This window comes from Mustela putorius, unplaced genomic scaffold (assembly GCF_011764305.1).
Source record: "Mustela putorius furo isolate JIRA1106 unplaced genomic scaffold, ASM1176430v1.1 tig00000640_pilon_pilon_pilon, whole genome shotgun sequence".
NCBI classification, from domain to species: Eukaryota; Metazoa; Chordata; class Mammalia; order Carnivora; family Mustelidae; genus Mustela; species Mustela putorius.
This window is the reverse complement of record NW_025421432.1, coordinates 8,004,247-8,027,581: the sequence shown is the minus strand read 5'-3', so window position 1 is coordinate 8,027,581 and position 23,335 is coordinate 8,004,247. Positions and strand designations below refer to the sequence as shown.

General features: G+C 38.6%; 1 protein-coding gene across 6 annotated transcripts in view; it reads left to right on the top strand.

The window, feature by feature from the left end:
• Nucleotides 1-23,335, top strand: part of POC1B (POC1 centriolar protein B) — a 97,356-nt gene that overhangs the window by 49,624 nt on the left and 24,397 nt on the right. For 5 of the 6 annotated variants that reach the window (XM_045082977.1, XM_045082974.1, XM_004748566.3 and 2 more), the window contains one exon: nt 7,788-7,865. The exons of the other annotated variant lie outside the window; for it this stretch is intronic. In XM_045082977.1, the coding sequence (XP_044938912.1) occupies nt 7,788-7,865 (78 nt within the window). The remainder of the gene's footprint in view (nt 1-7,787; nt 7,866-23,335) is intronic. 6 annotated transcript variants of the gene reach the window in all.

The window sequence follows — 23,335 nt, the reverse complement described above, 5'->3', positions numbered from 1 at the left end:
GCAAAACTATAAGTAATTATAGTGTGTAATTCTGTTGAAGCCTCAGATTCACGGCTTGAAGGTCTAGAAATAAAGCTTAAAAGTTGTGTCAGTGACACAAAAAATTTTGTAATAGGAAATGAGAAATCAAACCTAAGGCCAGAGTTGACCGTTTAGCTTGGATTAGCTCATACTCTTCATGTGTTTAGAGAGCATCTGTGATGGCTATCACGAGAATGGGGATGAAAGGCAAGAGTTTTTATAACAGTTCCTGGAATAGGTATCTTATAGCCTCTTTATGACCATAGGAGAAAAAAATGTTGTGGACAGTAAAAAGAAGAGAATTTAGGCATTAAGCCTAATCACTGAGAATCATTTTACTATTTGCCTACTTGGTCTACATGTATTTTCAAATATGCAATTATCTCTTTAGCTGTAGGTCATTGTTGACAAGTTCCCCTAGGTCCTATAGATTTAAATGTTCTACTCTCTTCAGAGTCAGAATTCATCTTTGCTGGATACTTGGCTAGTATTTGTCTGTTTCTTCCCATTTTGCATAATTATTCTTAAGCCTCTTTCTCCTCCCAAGAGCTGATATTGGAAATCACTATTACCTATTTATCTGAATTGTTTTTCCATCATCAACAGAGCCTTGCTTTGCTTTGAGAGTAGCTGTTTTGAGTTCTTAACACTTACTCCTGAGTGGAAACGCAGTCACCCCACACACTGTTTATGTAGTGGGTCCATACTTCTTTCCACGATCCCCATGCCTGCCCCCCAGTCCACGCTTTGATTTTGGTTTTGGTTAGTCACAGTGTGCGTGTGTGTGTGTGTACATTTACATTTTTGAAACTTTTTTGAGTTTTTTGGATTATTTTCTAGATTTTGTTTAGCCTCATTTGGGGATTTCTATTCTAGTTTTTTCTTGGTTATAATTTTTGTCCTTCCGTCTTCTGACCATCTTTCCAGTTCTTCTAAACAGATTATTTACCATGTCTTTACTTCTTGTTACTGTATCATCATGATTATTGATGATTATTGTATTTTTTTTTATTTCTTTGAAAGAAAGAATGTAATATAATTTGTGGTTCATCACATTTTTGTTTCAGTTTCTACAATGGTGTATGTATTTGTGGATTCCCTGGGATCACATGTGTTCACATAATGTATATGTAAAATATATTTGAAGTTCCCTTTTCTTGTTTTACCCCAGCTGGTTATTGACTCGTGGTATTTTTTACTCTAGCATTTCTGGGGCTTGGCTGGGCTTGGTCCTCAGTGTCTATGCTGCCCAGTCAGCCAGTCAGCCACCTTTCCAGAGTCGTGGGGGGTAGAGCTGCAGGCTGAGCCCAGGTCTCCTGGCTCCTAATTGAGTGATATTTCCATGACACCACACTACCCCTGCAGTAGACACCCAAGTTATTTTCTCTGTGATTTGCTGTCAGCCCCAGCCCACTTAAGAGTGCTGGACTTTGTTGAAAATGTCAACAAGTTGTCTGAGAAGCTCAGCTCTGACAGCAGCCAGAAAGCAGTAAAAGTGGCTGGGCTACTTTACTTGGCTGGGTCAAGATGACCCCAGTCATGCAAAGTCACTCTCAACCATAATTTTCACATGTACACTTGAAAAATCTATTAAAAACCAACCTTTCCTCCTGGAATTAGAATTCAGTTATACTATAAAGAATGTCGAGCAGTATGACTGAATTATGTTTGTGGCCTTAAGAATGTCCGCCTCTGTGCACCTCGTTTAAATGATCTATCAAGCACTCACGGCTGCTTCAATTAAGTACACAGAGTGACGTATATTTGTAAAACATCCACAGACCACGTGCTATAAAATACCAGAAAAGTGATAGGATGCTGCATATGAACAACCGTTTGCCTTTTTTTTTTCTTTTTCCTTGAAAAGTTCTTATAGTAAGCAAGGGTGTAAAGTTTTCTGGACAGAGGATATCTTTAATATTAGAAATAAATGGTAAATATCAAATTTTTTTGAAGGCTTCAAGTTAATGTCCAAGGATCCCTCCTAGAACCAAAAAACCATTAATTTGACAATATCCCCTAGGATGGAAGGAGATGAATCAGAATAGATGTCATACTGCTGTGTCCATTTATGATCAGCATATTTGACCTTGAACTGCTAAATGTGCGGGATTGATTTTCCTCCCCTCAAAGATTTAGGCAAGGTCAGTTTATATATGATCGGCTACTCTGGAAATATTTGAAATTAGAAAAAAACTTTTTGAGGTCAGAATTCATGATAAAAACGTATAAAAAGGTATTATTGAAAGATGTAGGAAAAAATGGCTCCTAAATGATTTAGTTAATTTTCCTAATTGGCTCTTTTTATAGTAACCATGAGTCTTCTGTTTTTGAGTTTGAAGCAACAGAGAATTCCTGTGGTTTATATTTTTGTGTGTTTTCTGTGAAGCTCATTTGAGTGGCATAATCCCAGCCTTCTGGGTGACAGAGGCCCTTTACGAAAGTGACCCATTTGCCAGCTTCTGTGCTTTGCTTGTTTGAAGGTGGAGTCTTAGACCTGGGTTCCAGCTGAGGAAATGTGTAAATTACTAATTACTACATGGATAGAGAGGGTGTTAGCAGGTTGCTTTTAGAATGAACGAGAGAGAGAAGGCCACGTGAAAGAAAGCACGCAGCATGCAGTCCTAGCTCCAGCTGCGCGGGACAGGTCCCCCCCATGTGCTTCCCACTGGTTTGACTTGCAGATCTTTGTTGTGGCACTTCTGGCTCGGCCACTCCATCTTTTGTTTTTTCTTTTAATATTTATTTTTATTTATAGTTATTTATTTATTCATTAAAGATTTTATTTATTTATTTGACAGAGGGCGACACAGCGAGAGAGGGAACACAAGCAGGGGCAGAGGGAGAGGGAGAAGCAGGCTTCCCGCTGAGCAGGGACCCTGACGCGGAGCTCAATCCCAGGACCCTGGGATCATGACCTGAGCCGAAGGCAGACACTTAATGACTAAACCATCCAGGTTTTAATACAAATAATAATTTGTGACAGTCTGGCCATGATCCATTGTTGAAAAATGACCAATTTAAGTCTTCAGGTCTGAGATTGGGTTTTTATCTCAACCTTTTCTTAAGGTTAGAAGCATAATTTTGGATAAAAAATGATCACTTCTCTACAAATCTTGTATTTTATTTCTAATCATGGCATATGTTTATGTTGTTTCGGGCCTCAATAAATGTTCTTCAGAGATTACATAATAATATTAGTAATAATAGCAATATTAAGTACATACAGAGTTACTCTAATTAGCCTATATAAGTTGTCATTAAATCTTCCTTTAAAGCTCTATGAAGTACTGTTTTTGTTCCTTGAGAAATTGAGGCACATGTAAGTTAAAACTTAAAGTTAGTAAATGGCAGTGCTTGCATTTCAACCCAAACACTCTGGTTCCATTTTGTGCTTTTAATCATTTTGAGGTAATGCTTCAAAATAATCAAAATTAAATGCTGCTGTGTTAGCAGTAAGTACGGATGTGCTAGATGTTGTACTAGCTTTGGAGTATGCAACAAAGAACAAGATAGGCATATTCCTGTCCTTCTGAATTTTGTTAGTAGCAGTCCTTGTGCTTATGGACACCTCATTGTGGCGGTACACAGGGCTTCAGAATGGGATGCTGCACAAGGTTTCTGTCCTGCACAAACCCCTCAATGACACGGTCAGTGATAGAGAGAACTCAGCCCCTCAGAAGGCAGTCTACTCCACGTCAAGGCGAGTGTAGTTATGATGTGGTTCTTTCCCTTAATAAGGACAAAGAGCTAGGATGGACTGTTGATATTCCTGGAGGTTAGCCGGTGAAGAGCCTTACCAGAAGCATCTCCCTGCCCGCCACCGCCGCAACACACACACACACACACACACACACACACATTCTCTTTTGGAGAAGACTGTAGAGTTTTACTCAGTAAGAACGTTCTGCTCCATTTAACGTATGTGGCAGCAACTTGTTAGTCACATCAAGAGTTTAACACCTTGGAGAAGTTTACGGATTGCTCTGTGAGAGATGCTGTTTCCACGGGATTTAGATTTTCTGAGCAGTTCCAATTTCAGAGGGTAAAACCAGATTGTATTTTTCATAGGTAAGTGATTTCATGTCTACACTAGGTGGCAGTAGATAAAAGAGAATAAAATATCTGCAGGCACTCTCTGGCCAGCTAGGCTAAGATTGGAAGGGAGGTGTTTCATCCTCAGGTTTCTTATTGTGGCCTACCCTGTGGACTCAGAGCTGATAGGAGGAGGCTGTGTTTTCTGTTATCTGGAGCAGCCAGGAAGAAACAGAGGTGCTGATAGGCCCTGGTCCTCATCCTGCATGGTGCTAACTCCTTTCCTGGGACACAGACACTCCTGGGCACGTACCTCTAACACAAGTGGCTGGATAATTATAAAAGTCTCTTATTGTTTCCAGAACTCTAGCTATACCCATCAAACATGGTAAGTGTTTTTAAAATCATTCTGCTCCTCTGTGTGTGTATACACACATACACACACACACACACACACACACACACACATATTTATATACCACATCTTCTCAGCCATTAAAAGAAATGAAATCTTGGGGCACCTGGGTGGCTCAGTGGGTTAAAGCCTCTGCCTTCAGCTCAGGTCATGATCCCAGGGTCCTGAGATCAAGCCCCACATTGGCCTCTGCTGAGCAGGGAGCCTACTTCCCCCTCTATCTCTGCCTGCCTCTCTGCCTACTTGTGATCTCTGTCTGTCAAATAAATAAATAAAATCTTTAAAAAAAAAAAAAGAAATGAAATCTTGCCATTTGCAATGATGTGGATGGAACTAGAGGGTACTGTGCTGAGTGAAGTAAGTCAATCAGAGAAAGACAACTATCATATGATCTCTCTGATGTGAGGAATTTGAGAGGCAGGGTAGGAGGTTGTAGGGGGCAGGGAAGGAAAAAATGAAACAAGATGGGATCAGGAGGGAGACAAACCTTATGAGACTCTTAATCTCACAAAACAAACTGAGGGTTGCTGGGGGGTGGGGGCGTAGGGAGAGGGTGGCTGGGTGATGGACGTTGGGAAAGGTATGTGCTATGGCGAGTGCTGTGAAATGTGTAAACCTGATGATTCACAGACCTGTACCCCTGGGGCTAATAATACATTAAATGTTAATAAAAGTAATTTTTTAAAAAAATCATTCTGCTCCTCTTTCCCTGGGCTCAGCCCTTATCAGCACAGTCCTGGAACAGCTGTAGCCGTGTTCTCGCTGTTACCCGACGTCCTTCTTGGTGCTCTGCAGGCCTCTGTCAGATTCACCTTGCTAAACCGCACTGCAGGCCCCAGCTTCTCTGTGTCTTCCCCAGTTCCTTCACCCTTCCCAGCTTGCCCCTTGCCAACCTGTCTTATTGCTGCCCTCTCCAAAAGGGTCATGTCAGCATTCTGCCTCTGTGCTCAGGGATGCTCTTCACCTCATTTCTGTCTCCGGTTTGTTTCCTAAACCTTTGTTTTTAGGGATCCATCTTAAGCCCTTCCTATGCTTCCTCCATAGAAAAGGTTTTCTCCCTAAGTGCCCAGTCAACAGTTTCTTCTTTGAGGTTCTTGTATACTCATTGCTGGTACCATTCATTTGATACAGAGTTCTCCTACCTTTGTTGCCCTTTGTTAACTAATTTATATGCACAGTCTTTATAAGTATTTGGTGATGATGTGGTTTTATTTTTAATTTTTTTCCTTTGGTCTTCTTGAATTCTGAAGTAACCTCCTTCAGAAGTAATCACCAATCTAGTTAATTATTCCCTTGCTTTCATTTTTTCATATACTATAACATTTTAACCTATAACTAGATGTTACTTAGTTTTAGATGGTTTTAAGCTTTATAGAAATGAAATCATACTGAGTCTATTTCTCCATAAACTGCTTTTTTTTACTTAAAATCCTGTGGGGTACCTGGCTGGCTCAGTAGATTTAGCTTTGGCCTTTTGCTCAGGTCATGATCTCAGAGTCCTGGGATCGAGCCCCACGTAAGGCTCTGCACTAAGTGGGGAGTTTGCCTGAAATTCTCTCTCTTCCTTAGCCCCTCCTCACTGCTCATGTGTGCTTTCTCTCTCTCTCAAATAAATAAATAAAATCTTTAAAAAGAAATTAAAATCCTGAGAGTCATACATTTGGATTCTGAATTTGTACAAACGTATGTTGTACATAGTTGTATTTCATTTATTTTCACTGCTGTATAGGATTCCAGTGAATGTAATTACCATGACTTATGTGTCTTTTCCGCTGTTGATACACATTAGGGGATTTGGAGCTGTGGCTTTTGTTTTGTTTTGTTTTGTCCTCACCATTATAAACAGTACTGCTATAAAGAAGGCTGGCATCATTGAGCTTTCTCATTTTCAGAATCTAATAGGTGTCAAGTGGCATTTTGCTTTAATCTGGTCTAATTACTAATGTTTCTGTAAACCTCTCCATATTGCTGGTCAACTGTTAGGTTTTCTCTTCCATAATTTTTTTTCTTGGGATCACTATCTTTCACAGTGATTTGTAGCTGTGTAAGAAAAACCTACTTTTTCAGTTTTAGACCGCACAATCTGTTTCCTTTTCCATGATCAGATTATTAACTTTGTGGTGTCCATTGTTAAACAAATTGTTAATTTTGATGTCATCAGATGCCTTAGGTTTTTTAAAAATTTGGTGTTGTTATTTTTTACCTTATGGCTTTGCTTTTGCGGCTCTTGTTAAGATGTCTTTCTTGACCCCATGTGACAAAGATATTCTTATTTACCTTATAGTTTATAAGTTCCTAGTTTTAACATAACATTTAGGTTTTGTAATCTATCTACTGTCCACTTTTGTATGTCATATGGTGAGCCAGTTTTCTCAACTATAATCATCCTTCCTCTATTGATTTGTTGTGCTATTTTTCATATACTATATTTATTTTTTGTATTTATTTCCCATGTACATAGGGTGCCGTTTCGGAGCTTTTGGTGGTATAGCCTTCTATTTATTCAAGTCTTTTTAAATATCTATCGTGTTAGTTTTATTATTTTTCCCATGAGATCTTACACATCTTTGTATGTTTATTGTGATGTATTTAAAATTTTTATAGTGTTGTAAATGATGTCTTTTTATTCTTTTTTAAAAAAATGTTTCTTACTGTTTTTAAAGTAAGCTCTATGCCCAACATGGGACTTGAACTCACCACCCCGAGATCAAGAGTCATATACTCTACTGACTGAGCCAGCAGAGCGCCCCATAAATGATGTCTTTTTCAAATTTACATTTTCTGTGTGTTGAAGTATAGACGTGAATTTGATTTTGTGTATGGATTTTGGATCTCATGAACTCTCTTGTTAGTCCTAATGATTAACAGTAGATTCCCTTGGAATTAATCCATAGATAATTACATATGAATGACAATTTTATTTCTTCTGTTCTAATTCTTACATCTTATCACCTTTTATTCCTTTTCTTGTTTTAATGAACTGGCTAGGACTTTTTTCTGCATCTCTGGAGGTGGGTCATTTTATTTTATTTTATTTTAAAAATTCCTTTATAAAGGTGAATTATATTGATTTTCAAATGTAAAATCAACTTTTTATCCCTGGAATAAATTCAGCTTGGTCCTAATGATCTGTTTTTATACATTGATAGATTTGATAGGCTAATATTATGTTTAAAATGTCTGCATCCATATTCATAAATATGGCAATATATTCAACTTTAGAATATTAGGAAATACCCTCTAGGTTGTTACAAATAGCATCCAGTTTCTTATGGTAGAAAAAACTAATGTTAACTTTTCTTATCTATATACACAGATTAATCCAAAGCTTGAGGTAATTGATTTGCAGACTTCTCCCCCTGTTGTGGATGTCCTTTCTTTTGATTCTACCACAGTAAGTTTTCTTTAACATTTAAGTGGCATTAAATTATTTGGCAAAATACATTTTTCTTAAAAAGTGTGTGGGAGGGGCGCCTGGGTGGCTCAGTGGGTTAAAGCCCCTGCCTTTGGCTCAGGTCATGATCCCAGGGTCCTGGGATTGAGCCTCCCATCAGGCTCGCTGCTCAGCGGTCAGCAGGGAGCCTGCTTCCCTTCCTCTCTCTCTGCCTGCCTCTCTGCCTACTTGTGATCTCTGTCTGTCAGATAAATAAATAGAATCTTAAAAAAAAAAAAGAAAAAAGTGTGTAGGAGAGGAGATAAAAAGTGGTCTAAATAGCCTAACATTTTAGTATTAAAAAAAAAAAAATTTGTACAGATTCATATTTACAATGTGCCTAAATAGCCACAAGGGGGAGCAGCACCAGTTTCTCAGAAAAGCCTTCACTTCTGATGACCTTAAACTCAGTCTAACCTGTACTCACTGTCTCATTCCCTATTAAAGTGCCATCCAGGTGACATTTCACTTTGTTGTCACAGAACAGATTTTCTTCTCTGTTAATTGCCTTTCAGAGATGCTAACCTCACTTATAGTTTTCTCCTGAGAAGCTATAAAAAGGGCGGTCCTAACTCTTTGTCCATCCCTCTTGATGGTTTATGTGGGGATTAAGAATTTCTAGTACTTGAAACTTTGTTTATAATGACTATATACATATAATTTACTTACTCAGTGTAAAGTCATACACTGAGAGTTTCAGCCTTTCAGTCTGAGTCTGTTGGCCTTTGCAAGGCAGATCATTACTGCCATCAGTTCCCACTAGTCAATGCAAAACTAGTCCTAAGAATGAGTGGGAGGAACGGCATGCACGCTCTGTGGTCACACTGCTGTGATGGTGTCAGTGTAGTTGAGTATTTTGGAGAAACTGTTAATGGGTGGCCAAAAAACAAACAAAAATGCTTGACATTATGACATTACACCTTTTCCAGCAGATCTCAGGAATGGTGTTTTTGGTAGAGGAATTCTGTAGAGGGACTAGTCCACGTTGAATCTATCCTGTACCAGAAAGAACTGTACTTCTTGGGGCACCTGGGTGGCTCAATTGGTTACCTTCAGCTCAGGTCGTGATCCCAGAGTCCTGGGATCAAGTCCCACATCAGGCTCCCAGATCCGCAGGGAGCCTGCTTCTCCCTCTGACCTTCTCCCTCATGCTCTCTCACTCTTTTTCTCTCTCTCAAATAAATAAGTAAATCTTTAAAAAGCAAGAAGAACAAACAAGCAAAAAACCTGTACTTAACCCGAGGCAGAGAAGACTCATAGATCACTCAGGAGAAGTTTCACAAAAAGACATCCCTCTGGGTTGGGGGAAGGAGGGTAACCAACAGGCTGATTGTCATGTAGAATTGTCACGGAATCTCGGGCAGGTCCGTGGTCCTGTCTTTTGTAGTATTCATGTTTATAAAATATTCCTCTTAGCACTTCTGCATTAATAGCTTACTTATGGCATTAAAAATTAAGTGGACATCTAATTGTTGCCACATGGTTTGGTGGCTTATAATAGGTAGTCAGTAGATGTATAGTCAATGATTTACTTGAAAAACATAAATTCCAGTGAGTTAGGTTTTTGCCTCTGCTGTAAGAGGACCAAAAGAGAGGTGATGCCTTCTGATGAAGCTGTTATTCTACAAGATTTGTGTATTCCTGGCTTAGAAGTTATCCTAGATCATCAAAATTTGGTCTACATTTTGAGACTCAGGCTTCCTGCTGGTTCCGTTGAAGTTTTGCAAAGTCTCATGATCTGAATAACCCAGCTTTTTTTTTTTTTTTTTTACAGTTTGCTGTGCAAGTAGCCTAATTGCCACCTAGCCAGTGATAGCAGAGTATCTATTCCTTGATGGTGATCCAAAGGTGCCCAAGTCAACTAGTCCGTGTCATAGTAGCCTAACTCAGGGACTGCAATGTATGTGAAATTCTGAGAGGACAGTTCTGTGTGATGAATACATGATAATTTGCAGCTATGCTAGTAAACCTTTAATAAGACTGAAGAGTACAAATATGTCCACATAAGGGATAATATAAGGTTGGATTATAGGAAATTGCCATTTTGTAGGCAAAAATAGTCTAATGTCAGTGATTTCCAATGGTTCAACCCAGTAGTGACTATTATAAAAAAGTCTCTACTGTTACTTTGAGTTATGTGCTTAATGCTTCATAAAAATAAAACAGACAAAAAAAACACAGGAAAACAAAAATATATTTGCCATAAACCGGTTTAGGATTAGGCTAATGAAGTCCCATCTAGGTAGATTCTTTTATAATCTGGAAGGTAGCTGGTTGCCTCGAGGGCAAGTTATAAGGATTCCTGATTTTATTTATTTTACTAGGACATTCTCTAAAGATATAAATATATGCTCATAAAGCATCTTTTTTATAAAGAATATCTCTAAAACTTTTCCCTTTAAATTTTCAATATACATATATATATGTATCTTCCTTTTAGCTCATTGGTAGATAATTGGGTAGAAAACTAAAGTGAAATCACTTTAAATGTTCATCTTCTCATTAAGTAATTCTTATTCTATAGTCTCTGTACCTTCGCTACTTTTCTTTTGCTTCTGTACAACAAACCAGGCACAACTGTAAAGGAGATTTGTTTCCAGTGTGGCGTGAAGCATAACTGCGTTGAGTATTTGTGATTTGAACTTTGCATGTGATTATAATTTTAAAACCCAGAGAAATACCAGAAGCCAAAAACAAACAAACAAACAAACAAACAAAACCAAACAGTATTGGTAGGTGGTTTTGGTTTTTATTGTGGTGGTTACTCTTTATCTGGGGGATTTATTTGTTCGGTTTTCATAGAAGACTGGAAGAAATTTCCCTTGGAATTCATTTCATCAAGATGGGACATAAAAAAGATTTCTCTTCAAGCCTTAATTTGTCATATTTCCTAGTAGGACAAAAGCCAAGGTGGTTACGATAGAGGTAGTTGCCTTTTATTCCTACTTTGACTTGATTTTATATTACATTCAGAATGATTTATAGATCTGAGAGTACTGGTATCTGGGCTCTGATGCTTTCTTTCTTTTTTTTTTTCTTAAAGATTTTATTTATTTATTTGACACAGAGAAAGAGATCACAAGTAGGCAGAGCAGCAGGTAGAGAGAGAGAGGAGGAAGCAGGCTCCTTGCTGAGCAGAGAGCCCGATTCGATGCAGGGCTTGATCCCAAGACCCTGAGATCATGACCTGAGCCAAAGGCAGAGGCTTAACCCACTGAGCCACCGGGGCACCCTGCTCTGATGCTTTCTTATTACAAGTCATGGCATACAGTATAACAGTTGGAATCTTCCCGGCTTGTACTTGTGCCTCTAAAAGCAGGCAGGACATCTGATATAATATTTCAGGATCAAAATAAGCTGTAACCAATATGCATTTTTTTTTCAGATTTTATTTATTTGAGAGAAAGAAAATGAGAGAGAGGGCACAGGAGCAGAGGGGGATGGGCAGAGGGAGACGGAGAAGTGGACTCTCACTGACAGGGAGCTGGATGTGGGGCTCCATCCCATTAGGACTTGAGCAGAAGGCAGACACCCAACTGCTTGAGCCATCCAGGGGCTCCACCAGCCTGCATTTTTGAAGTTTTGCTATAAACAAACAAACAAACAAAAACAGAATTGGGGGGACAGTTTGTAAAGGGACATACTGGCTGTCAAATAGATGTAATTTTTTAAATGTTGATCTCGAATCCCTAAATCTCCATTCTGATTGCATTCTTACTCATTATTTACTGATTTTTTGAGGGTTTTCCGGGATTCCATTGGGTCTTTTAATATTTTCATTTATTCAGTTAGAACTGGACCAACCATTTTAACATCATGGTTGTAGAGCAGCATTTAGCATTAGCACTGACATTGGATGTGGCCCTATGGGATGTTCCAGACCCTCCCCTATTCTCACCTCTCTCCTATAAAAGGCAGGCAAGATAGGAATTTCTCTTCTGTATCCTAACAAAGTCTTTTTTTAAAACAATACTGACTATAGACAAAATTTATTTTAAAATATTTTAGGATTATTAAAATGTTTTATTCTAGGTCAACTGTATTCCTACATTTTGATGTATTAATTTTATTATTATTTGTCCTACAAATGAACAAAATGAGGTTGATAATCTTGCCAGTGTTTCCTCCGACTGATTGTCAAAACATGGACTCTTCACTGAGAGAGAACCAAAACAGTGTTCTCATCTTCATTCTGGCAACTGTGTAGACTATGAACATAATGTGGGTGTCTTTCTTTAGAATTGGGGACAGTGTTTCAGGTCAGATTAGTTCTTTACAATTAATGAGAATTTGCAATTATATTATAGGAAAAAAATCATGGGTTTACAGTCTTTGGTTGCTCCATCAGTCAAAATATATAAGATTATAGTACATGAAGACAGAACATGAGATGCTCAGTGAGCTGACTTCAAGAAACTTAGAATCTAGCCCAACAGAAATAAGAGTTTAGGGGCCCCTGGGTGGCTCAGTGGGTTAAAGCCTCTGCCTTCGACTCAGGTCATGATCCCAGGGTCCTGGGATGGAGCCCCATGTGGGGCTCTCTGCTCAGCAAGGAGCCTGCTTCCTCCTCTCACTCTGCCTGCCTCTCTGCCTACTTGTGATCTCTGTCTGTCAAATAAATAAATAAAATCTTTAAGTAATAAGAGTTTAAGAAATAAGCAACACTTGGAGTATAGTAGATACCAAGTGTATGTGATTGTCACGAAAGTTTATTGATGGAAGTACTCAGAAAATATCATTAATGGGCTGGAGGAAACTAGAGAATTTCTCTGGAAGGAATCTTTTGATGAGTTCTTGACCTGACCAGAATTGGATAGGATTTTAATAGGGACATTCCAATTGGGGAAAGAGCAAGGTGTAGGTAGATGTCTCAGAAGTAATTGAAAATATATACCACAGCAATCAAAGTGCATCAGTCTAGTTTGGGATCTTTAAGTTGCTTGACTCAGTGGGTAGCAGATGTGGCAGAATGCCAAGAACATGCCTACCCACAACATATATGTCTCTTAATCCGTATTGTTGAGTAACTGTTCTGTGTCATTCATCGTTCTTGATTTTAGAAAAAGGGAATGAAACAAAAACACCTGCCCCCGAGTAGCCTGCTTCCTACATCCTAGTGGGGAAGACAGGCAATTCCCAGATTAAAAGATAGACCGTACAGTATGGTAGGGCATAGCATATATACCCCCCCCCCCCCGCCCCTAGAACGCAAAGGTATAGAAAGTGCTGAAGGCAGACAGGAGGAGGGATGTGCTTTAGGTACGGCCAGGATGAGACTCACGCGAGAAGGGACATGTGAAAGTGAAGGGGATAAGCCATGTGGATATCTGGGCAGGTACCCCCCGCAAGTGGGAGCAGTGCTGGAAGGGCAGATTGGGAGTGAGAGAGGAGCCAGCAGAGGCTTTCCTTCAGAGGCGGAACTTGTTTGACTTGGGTTTTAGTAGGTTCAGTGCAGCTATGACTGTGTTGAGAACCGGCCCCGGGGGTGGTGGTGGAGAGAAGCAAGCAGACTGGCTAATTAGGAAGCTACTGAATAGTCAGATGGCCGTCCGGAGTTCCTTGACCCACAGTGGTAGCGGAGGAGGTGGTGTAAGTGATCTGATTCTGGATGTGTTTTGAAGGCAGAGCCAAGAGGATTTCCTGACAGGTTGGATGTCAGCTGTGGGATTCCCTACCTCCTTTCCCCAGGGATGGGAAGGTGTAGCCTTGAGTAACCTCAGGATAGCTGGGATTATCTCCTGGCTCTGCGTCATTTTGCCAGCAGGATTGCTGAAAGAACTGTGGCTTTACCACATCCTTTTTTAGGCTCAGGAAAGCGATCAGATCAGTTGAATCTGATACTCTGCTGTTGCTGTGACTTAGGGAAGCACAGTGGTAAAACACTCCTCCCTCCTAGACGTCATTGAGATGGGTGTTCTTTCAGCAAAGCGCACTCGTTTCCCTGTTGGAAAGACTTTTTTGTCTCAGCGTATTTTTAGGAAGAAAAATGTTGCACGTTTCCATGGAGATAGCCATATGGTGTATGCTCTCTGAAAAATATTAATGCATTGATAAAGTATATGGACATACAAAGGGTAAACTCGCAGATACAGAGGGAATATTTCCATGGATGTTGTGGCAACAGTTTGTCCTGGTTACTGAACAACATTGTGTAACTAGTTCAGTTATTCCAGTTCCTAACTGCTTATGTAAGCAAAGATTTGGAAAGACTTACTCAAAAAAACACCGTGTATGCAAACCTAAATGTCTCAAAACTAAAATTTATAACTTTAAAAGTGTAAAATGGTAATATGCAATTTATTGTCCTCAGACTCCCCATTTACTTTTCCAGGAAAATAAGTAAAAATCAGGTTGCACAATCCTCCTGCTTTCCTGTATGCTAACATTGCTGGACTTATGTATATAAACCACCTCCAAATTTGGAGGTAGGGGAGATTCTTTTTGAAGTTTTTAAACTTTGCAGTATCTTTTAAGATAGCATTTAATTTGTAAGTTTAGTGCATATGATTTCTGAAACTAGGTATGTTTGTAACTTTGTTGCTGCTTACTAAGCTTTAAGGAAACAGACATGTGAACCGTATCTGTAGACATTGGTTCAGTGGCCCTGTGCTATCTTTCTCCTGACCCTTGGTCTAAGCATTTGAAGGGAAATGAACATAGATATTTGTAGAATCTATATCCGCACTCACTAGCTGGTACCTTCCACATTTTGTCCACCTTTTATTAAAAGACTTTTAGTCTTCATTTCAAACAATAATGAGCCTGTTAAGTAGGACACAGTGATTTTTTTTTTTATTATTTTAAATCAGGAACTCCAAAAGTTAAATGTAACTCTTGAAATGCTTAGTAGGAATAAAAGAGGAATTCTCATCTGGGTTGAGAAGTAATTTTAAAACGTTGTCCTTCGAAATTGTAAGAAATGAAGTAATTAAATTGTCAGACATTTTAAAAAGAAGATATACATGATAATCAATGGAAGTAATGAAGAAAAACGTTTTCCCAGAACTATTACCATTTAGACGAAAACAGCACATTTTTTTTTCAGATACAAGTTATTTTAGAGATAGGAAAGAAAATATTAGAGATAGAAAGAGACTACTTCCAAGTTAGTTGTGTCTTTGCTTTTGAAGTATATCGTGACCCATATGTTAGAAAACTACCAACAGTTGTGGATGTGATAGCTGACCTTTAAAAAAACGTGTTTTTGGATTGTAAAAAGGAAAAAAAAATCCAACTAAAACTTTTTAACTTTTTAGTCTGTTAAAGGAACATGACTTTTTTCTTTTTCTTTCTTTTTTTCTTTTATTTTTAGATGACACAGATCTGATAATCTGTAAAGTTTACCAAGATAGTACAGCTAGAAAAAGAGATTAATAGTGTAGATCAGAGGCTTTCTTTTTTCCTTCAAATAAAATATATTTTTAATAAAAAATCATAATGATTTTAAGTTCCAAGGTTTGACTTAGCTATATTGAAACATATATTAATTTTTGAGTTTTATTCACAGTTTCAAGGTCACAGAGAAAGAAAGCTTACATTAATGTTTCCTTTCACCAAAAAAAAGTTACACAAATTACATTTCAACAAAAATGATTTAAGACTTAAATTCTTCTCTATAAAATGTACAAAAGAAGAAAGAAAAAAAAAAGGAGAGGCTCTCCAAAAAGATTTTATAAAATACACTCTCTGGCAGCCCAACAGGGTACTTTTTTTACAATTTCCTTTAGAAAATTAGCACGTTTCTGGGAACTGGAGGTGTTGAAGTTCCAGGTATTATTTCTGCCTTCTAGCTCCCTGAGATATTGTCTGTCTAAGCCGTGACCCCTAACTGCTCCAGTACTACCCGGGGTCCCGGGCCTGGGAATCTCAGCTGCACCCCCAGTTCCCACAGCTGAGCCTGAGGCATGCTGAAAATGCCCCACAGCTCTCTCCGCCCACACATCCAGTAACAACTGGTTCCTTCCTCTTCCTGTGGAAGAGCAACATCCTCTGAGATGAGAAGAAATGCACCCTGAGGAATGCAAGAACAGCAGTGAGCTTTTCACACAGGAAATTACTCCAGTAGCGCTCTGAAAAGTGCCTGTCTCTTGGACTGTCAGCCTGGAATGAGCTTCCTGTGGCTGACCCAGAGGATGGTTCACTGTGGAGCTAAACACCACATGTGGGTCTCTCAGAATTTCGTGGAAAATCGTGAACTCATTGTTCTGTCCATCCCTACCTATCTGGTTTTGAGTTATTTGGTGCTGTATACATGGGAAAGCTAGTTGGCTTTGCCCTTCTATTTAGACACTTGATTGTTAATTACTTGCTGGAAGTAATCAATAATCTGCTAATAGAATTTTCAGTCATTTCATTGTACTTTATGAAATCAGGATTGGTAAAACATGTTAGGACTTTAAAGAAATTAAAACCCTTACAACTGGGACGCTTGGGTGGCTCAGTTGGTTAAGCAGCTGCCTTCGGCTCGGGTCATGATCCCAGGGTCCTGGGATCGAGTCCCACACCAGGCTCCTTGCTCAGTAGGGAGCCTGCTTCTCTCTCTGCCTCTGCCCGCCTCTCTGTCTGCCTGTGCTCACTCTCTCTGACAAATAAATAAATAAAATCTTAAAAAAAAAAAAAACCCTTACAATCAGTGACGTGGCTATTAAGGCCAGTGCTGGTCCTTTTCTAGTTCCTCCTGTGTCTTTTCATTTCCTTTCTTTTACTTTCTGAAGTGTAGGCATCAGTAGAAGGTAACATACTGTGTGCACAATCATGCATTCTCAAACACCAATACAACTGTTGCTTTGAACCAACCAACCAACTCCTATCATTTACATTTCAAATGGATTTTTACAGTTGAAGAATGTTTTAGTGTAACTTGATTTTTTTTTAACTAACTCCTATAGCATTTTCTCTTTGCGTGAGATAATGATGGCCACTACAAAGCCCAGTTTGTATATTACATGTACATTTTAAATTGCTTTCCAAATCATTGCAGAATTTTGCTAGGTTTCAGTGCTTATGGTCACAAAATTCTTTTACTTTTCGTGTGTTTGTTTGGATTATTTTACTAAAGCACATACAAGTCAACTTGTTTGTTCTAAGCTGAAGGGGAGATGGAGAAGGAATGCCAGGCATTTCCTCTTCCTTTTCAGAATGTCTTTTTAATGAACATTCCTCTTCTCTCCTATGAACAAACCGTCTCAAGTCAGCCAGGGGCCTCTAAGTGCCTAGGGTCCAATAATCCAACACATTTCCTTTGTTCCTCTAGTGCTACTGAGGTCCTTGTTCCATGAATTTACTATTTCTTCTTCCCTCTGTGCTTCCTTTCAACCTTTACAGACTTCCAAACCTGCTTAACCAGCTCCCTATATTAAATTCTCTCTGTTAAAATAACTCTTGTGGTTTCTGTTTTCCTGTTGGATCCTAAATGATCATTCTAAAGATCCTAAATCATCTTTAAAAAATAATAAGACTGACAAAGACTTCTATTCAAGTACGTTTATTCCAGCATGACTCTTAATACCAAGAGGGTGGACACAAATCAAATGTCCTTTATGAGAGGAGTGAGGCTTAAATAGAAGGATAGTATATCCATGAATGGAATATTATGTAGCCATACCATATTTAACAACAACTAAATACAATGTGTGTTATTCTAGATTTGATCCTGGGTCAGTGGGGAAATTGCTACCTAGGACATGATTAAGACAGTTGGCAAAAATGTACTATCAATATTAGATAATAATATCAATGCTAAATTTCCTGATTTTGATGATAATACTGTAGTTGTATGGGAGAATGGTCTTGTCCTTAGGAAATACCCACAATAGTAATTAAGGTAAAGAGGCATAGTGTCTATAGCTTTTCTCAAAAGATTCCAAAAAAAATTAGATAAACAGATACTGATATAGAAGATGTGGCAAAATGTCAGCACACGAATCTGCATGAAGGATATATGAGAGCCCTTTTCATTATTCTTACCACTTTTTTATAAGCTTGAAATTATTTCAAAATGAAAGTTAAAAAGCACTTATATGTCTATTAGGGGTATTATTTTTATTTTTTAAAATATGATTTTTGTTTATCTTTTTATTAAGTGAAAAAAGAATATCACAAGCAATATGATTCTAATTTTATCAAGGGACACAAATATGTGTCTCCATTCAGTGGAATTCTTTCTGAGCGTCTTATATGTCTTGGATACTAACCTGGGCTTTTGAAATTTACCCAAGGTCATCCAGCCAGTAAGTAACAAAGCTGGATTTTGAACTCTGTCTAGTTTTACAGAGTGTGCTTTTAACCACTTTGTAATGTGCATGTGTATGTTTTTAAAGCAGTAACTTTCCTAATTATACAAAGAATGAAAAACAAGGAGAGAAAACACAAGAAACAAAAAGTTACCAGGAGACAACTGTTGTGAACATTTAAAATATTGTCTCCCAGGAAGAGGTTGCTGCTGTTAGATGCTAGAGGCCTGGAGAAGAGGCCCCGCCCTCCAGCCTCAAGAGTTCAGAAGGCAGAGCCTGCAGACTGAACCCAGACTTCTGAGGGCCAGTGGTCTCCTGGTTTGTGTGCTTCAAACTGTTTTCATGACTTCCGCTCATTCCTATTTCTCAGCGTTGCTTTTTTGTGTGTTTGCCCATTTTTCTTATTGTTTTGTTCATTTTAAAATTGATCCTTAAGCCATTTTAACTGATAAGGTTGACCATCTTTGGTCAACTTTGCTACAAAGTTTTCTTTGCTATTTCTCCTTGAATTCTCTTTCTGATTTTTGATAGGTTTAGTTGCATTAACTTCTTGAAAAGTATCATTATTTTAATTTTATGATTTCTTCAGTGTTTTTGCAAAGAAAGTCCTTCCCTACTTCCCAGATACATCCCTAGCTACTCTTATTAAGTGTTTTTTTTTTTTTAATTTAATTTATTTGAGAGAGAAGGGAGCAGGGAGAAGCCGAAGGAATGAGAGAATAAGTGTGTGCAGGAGCTGGAGGGGCAGCAGACACCCCACTGAGCTCAGAGCAGGACCCTGGGATCATGACATGAGCTGAAACCAGTAGTCAGATGCTGAACTGATTAGGCGCCTCTTAAAGTTTTATTTTTAGCAATTAAATCTGAAATTCTAGATGAATTAATTTTGGTGTTATAAATCGCATATATATAGTTAACAAAGTCATCCTCCATTTGTATTGTTTCTTTCCTCATGATTTGAAACCTCCTTAAAACTAAATCCTTATGTACTTGTCTATGGGGATTTTGTCTTCTTATTGATCTGATTGCTCTTGATCTATTTTCATACCTTAATTATTGTAACTTCAAAATATTTCATTAAAATACAGTGCACACGCTTTCCCTTCAAATGTTTCTTGGATATTCTGACCTAGTATTTATCCATATGAACTTCAGAATTATTTTGTCAGTTGTCCAAAAACATTCTTTTGGAACGTTGATGAGAGTTGCATTTTATTTATAAAATAATTTGAGGAGAATTGCCAACTTTACCATCTTATTTGCTTATCTAGGAATATAGTATTCTTGGTCTGTATTTTAAAGTTTCACTGAATCAAGTTTAGGAGCATTCTCCTTACATGCCTGTGGTATTCACAAAAATAGTCACCATTTCTTATGCACGACTAAGCATGTTATCTCCTTACTAAGGATGCACATAGACTCTATCCACAAATTAGCTCTAAAGAGGTTAAGGAAGTTTGCCAAAGGATAGCTGGGTGGTTCAGTCAGTTAAGCATCTGACTCTTAATTTTGGCTCAGTTCATGATCTTAGGGTCTTGAGATCAAGCCCTAAATCAGGCTCTGTGCTTAGTAGGGTGTCTACTTGAGATTTTCTCACTCCTTCTTCCTCGGCCCTCCCCTTGTTCACAAACTCATGTACTCGATCTCTTCCTCTTTCTCCAATAAATAAATAAATATTTTTTTAAAAAGAGGCTGAGGTAACTTACCCAAAGTCACACCAGATGTGAAGTGATAGAAGCAAGGGCTCGAGTGGGACTAAGTTCTGAGCCCACACTCACCCCTGCACCCTACCACTCCCCAAAGAGTTCAGCTACCCACATCACATTCATTCTAAATCCTAGTTTTAGCATCCTTAGTATCAACGGGGCTTATTCTCCGTAAATATTTCTTCACTGTGGTATAATACAGTAGCCAAAAAGCCTGACAAGTATTTGTTTGGGGAGAAAAAGGGGACAAGTTTTGAGGATCCCAGTACTTGGTTAGGAACATAGGGAGAAATGGGCCCTAGTGTCAATGCTTACAAGTAATTCTTGTGGAGCCTACTTTGGGATTCCATACATCCCCCATTCCTATTTGCCAAGTACTTAAATCCTCAGCACATGCCAGGCTTTAACAAGCACAGATCCTTAACTTAGTACTGGAATCCTGACGGAGAAGAATTTTGTGTAGCAGATGCACTGTCTCTGACTGACTGTCCAGGAAGCATTCCCTGTTGTCTGCTGGTCACAGGTTCTTCCCACCTAGCTGTGTGGATACAGCTTCCTGGTAAGAATAGTTATTGAGGGGCACCTGGGTGGCTCAGTGGATTAAAGCCTCTGCCTTCGGCTCAGGTCATGATCTCGGGGTCCTGGGATCGAGCCCCGCATCAGGCTCTCTGCTCAGCGGTGAGCCTGCTTCCTCCTCTCTCCCTCTCTGCCTGCCTCTCTGCCTACTTGTGGTCTCTGTCTGTCAAATAAATAAATAAAATATTAAAAAAGAAAAAGAATAGTTATTGAGCTCTCCGATCTTTAAGTCTCTTTCCCAACCATAGAATGGCTTAACCTCCTTAACAGGGCTTTTTCGTTACTTTTCTTTGACTCCTCGCCCCAGGAGCCCAACCTTATCCTACTAGGATATTTTTTGTTGTTGTTGTTGTTTTTTGTTTTGTTTTTGTTCGTTGCTTTTGAAGAAAGGATACTCTTTGTGGCAAGGATCGTGAGTGCGTAAGTTTTCTTTGGTGCTGTCATTGCTGTTTATTCTGGCGGTTGCAGGTTTTATTTCCTTTGTAGAGTGGATGATAACTTCGGTTTCCATCAGATTTGGTTATGTGTGATTTCTATGAAGTGAATCCTGTTTTCCACTGCCTTTATTTTTAAACAGAGCTATGTTTTCTTGGTAAGTATGCTTAGTTTGCTGGGCTGGAAATCTTGTGGGCAAGGCTGGAAAGCTCACCCGAACTCATACTTTGTTTGTTTCTATTGATTTGAGGCATTTTTGCAAATATACATCCATTTGCAGAACCCGGGTAAGTCTCCTCCAACCTTTTCTCCTCTTGCTGTTACTATTGCTCAGATTCCAAGTACTTGCCGTTCCGAGGGATCCAGTCCTTCCATGTTCACTGCTCCTCAGCCTCCGCTGGTATCCCCTCTTTGGGAGCCATTATGTAACAGAGCTGTGTTTCCATGTTGTACCTTGTCCCCATAGGTGGGAACTTCCAAAGACATTTCCTAGTTCACTTGATCAAGTTCTGTTTGAAGCTTTAGGTTCAGTAAAATGGGTCTGTACCCACTTTGTCCATTCTGTGCATAATTAATATTATGTAAAATGAATTAATTCTAAATGACATCTAGCATCAGGCAAATTACCGTGCTGAGGAATGTTATTCCAATTAATAACAATGAAATTTGAGAATGGTAACTAAAATAATTTCTCATCTTAAATAGAACTGGAAATGCATTATTAAGACAAAGTGAAGACATTTGTGTGCTTTGGAAAACCAATTGAAAATCTGAAAAATTTGACTAAGCAATGTACTCTCCCAGATTTGTACTTTTAGAAATTATACTTTCTGTATAATTCTGTACACAGTAAAATTACTGAAAAAAATTCAAGATGTTAATGCTATTTTAAAAGTTGTTCTTTCTTTTTCAAGAAATCACTTCTATACTTACGTGTTCTGTAAATCATGAATGCATAGAACTATGCCTGTTTACATTTTGGACACTGATGTACCAGAGAGTCACATCCTTTTCTCTCACCTCTAGAAAAGCAATTACTTCCTGGCCTACAACTAGATGACATGAACAATTGCACACAAATAAGATTATTTCTTTAAAAAATTCATCACCATTTTTCAAGTTGAGTATACTAGTAGGTTTACCAAACAGAATTGGGGGGAAAATTGTTTTAATTTCAAAATAAATGATCTCTTCCCTTAAGTATACTTAAAACTTGTTATTCAGAGAGCAATAGTTATCTCTAAGGTATACTAATAATATTTTAATCAAGTGTTAATATTTTTATTTGTGCTACTATGTGCTTTTGACTATTTTTATGTATTTATAAGTCAAGGGAATTGACATTCGTGGAGTTTATATCTCAGACTGTGTTTTGCTTATTTTTAGTGTTCACTTTGGCACTCCTAGGCAGTTCTCTTGGCAACAACAGTGTTTCTACCTGTCGTGTGTCTATGCAGTTAAGCTCTTCCATTAGCTTCCCATCACAGCTTACTTCATGTAAATGTTCTAGATGTTGTATCCAGCCATTAACTTATACAATTTTCCCTATAGTATTTTTAGTCAAGTTTTTTTTTCCCTAAACACGAGAAAGAATAGATTTTATGAGAATCTAGGCAGTGAATTTTAAATGGAAAACAATCAGAGTGCACTAAAAGTTTTTGTCTTTTCCTCCTGCCCCATTCCCTCCTGGTGCCAAAATATTTCTCACACCAGGGTAGGAGATTTGAATCTGGCCACAATAAGTAGAATTTACTTGATAAACTCTGCTTCTTATATACCCAGCACAAAGAATCTGGAGTACCTAGTAGACGGTACACGAAGACTGTGTCCAACCGTGCTTGTTATAAGGAACAAAAAGTCCTATGCATGTGGAATCATTTACTCTCTGGCCATAGCTCAGCAGACCCCAGACAAGTGAATCTTGGGAAGGAATAGAAAATCCCTCTAAGAACGAACGATGGACGAGTTGGATTTCTGTGAGAGCTGAGCTCTTGTTGTGTTAGTGTGGTTTGGCCTGTCAGGAGAAGGCTCAACAGACTTTGTTCATTCATTTCTCAGAAAGGATTGTGCCAGGTCTTAGGTGGGAACTGGGGAGAAGGATGCATGTAGGTTGTAAATCTAAGCAAAAGCTATTGTGGAGAGTTACATGATATGGTGAGAGTCTATATTGGGGACATTAGACATCATTAGATCTGTGGATGAGGTGGAATCAGAGACAGCTCTTCTGGAAAGATATTTGAACAAGATATAAAACCTTGCTATTCAGGGGCACCTGGGTGGCCCAGTGGGTTAAGCATCTGTCTTCAGCTCAGGTTGTGAGCCCGGGGTCCTGGGATCAAGCCCCTGAGGTGGGCTCCCTGCTTCTCCCTCTCCCTCAGCCACTCCCCCTGCTTGTGTCAGGCTCTCTCTCAAATAAATAAATTCTTTACAATATTTAAAAAAACAAACAAACAAACAAAAAAAAACTTGCTCTTTAAAATGT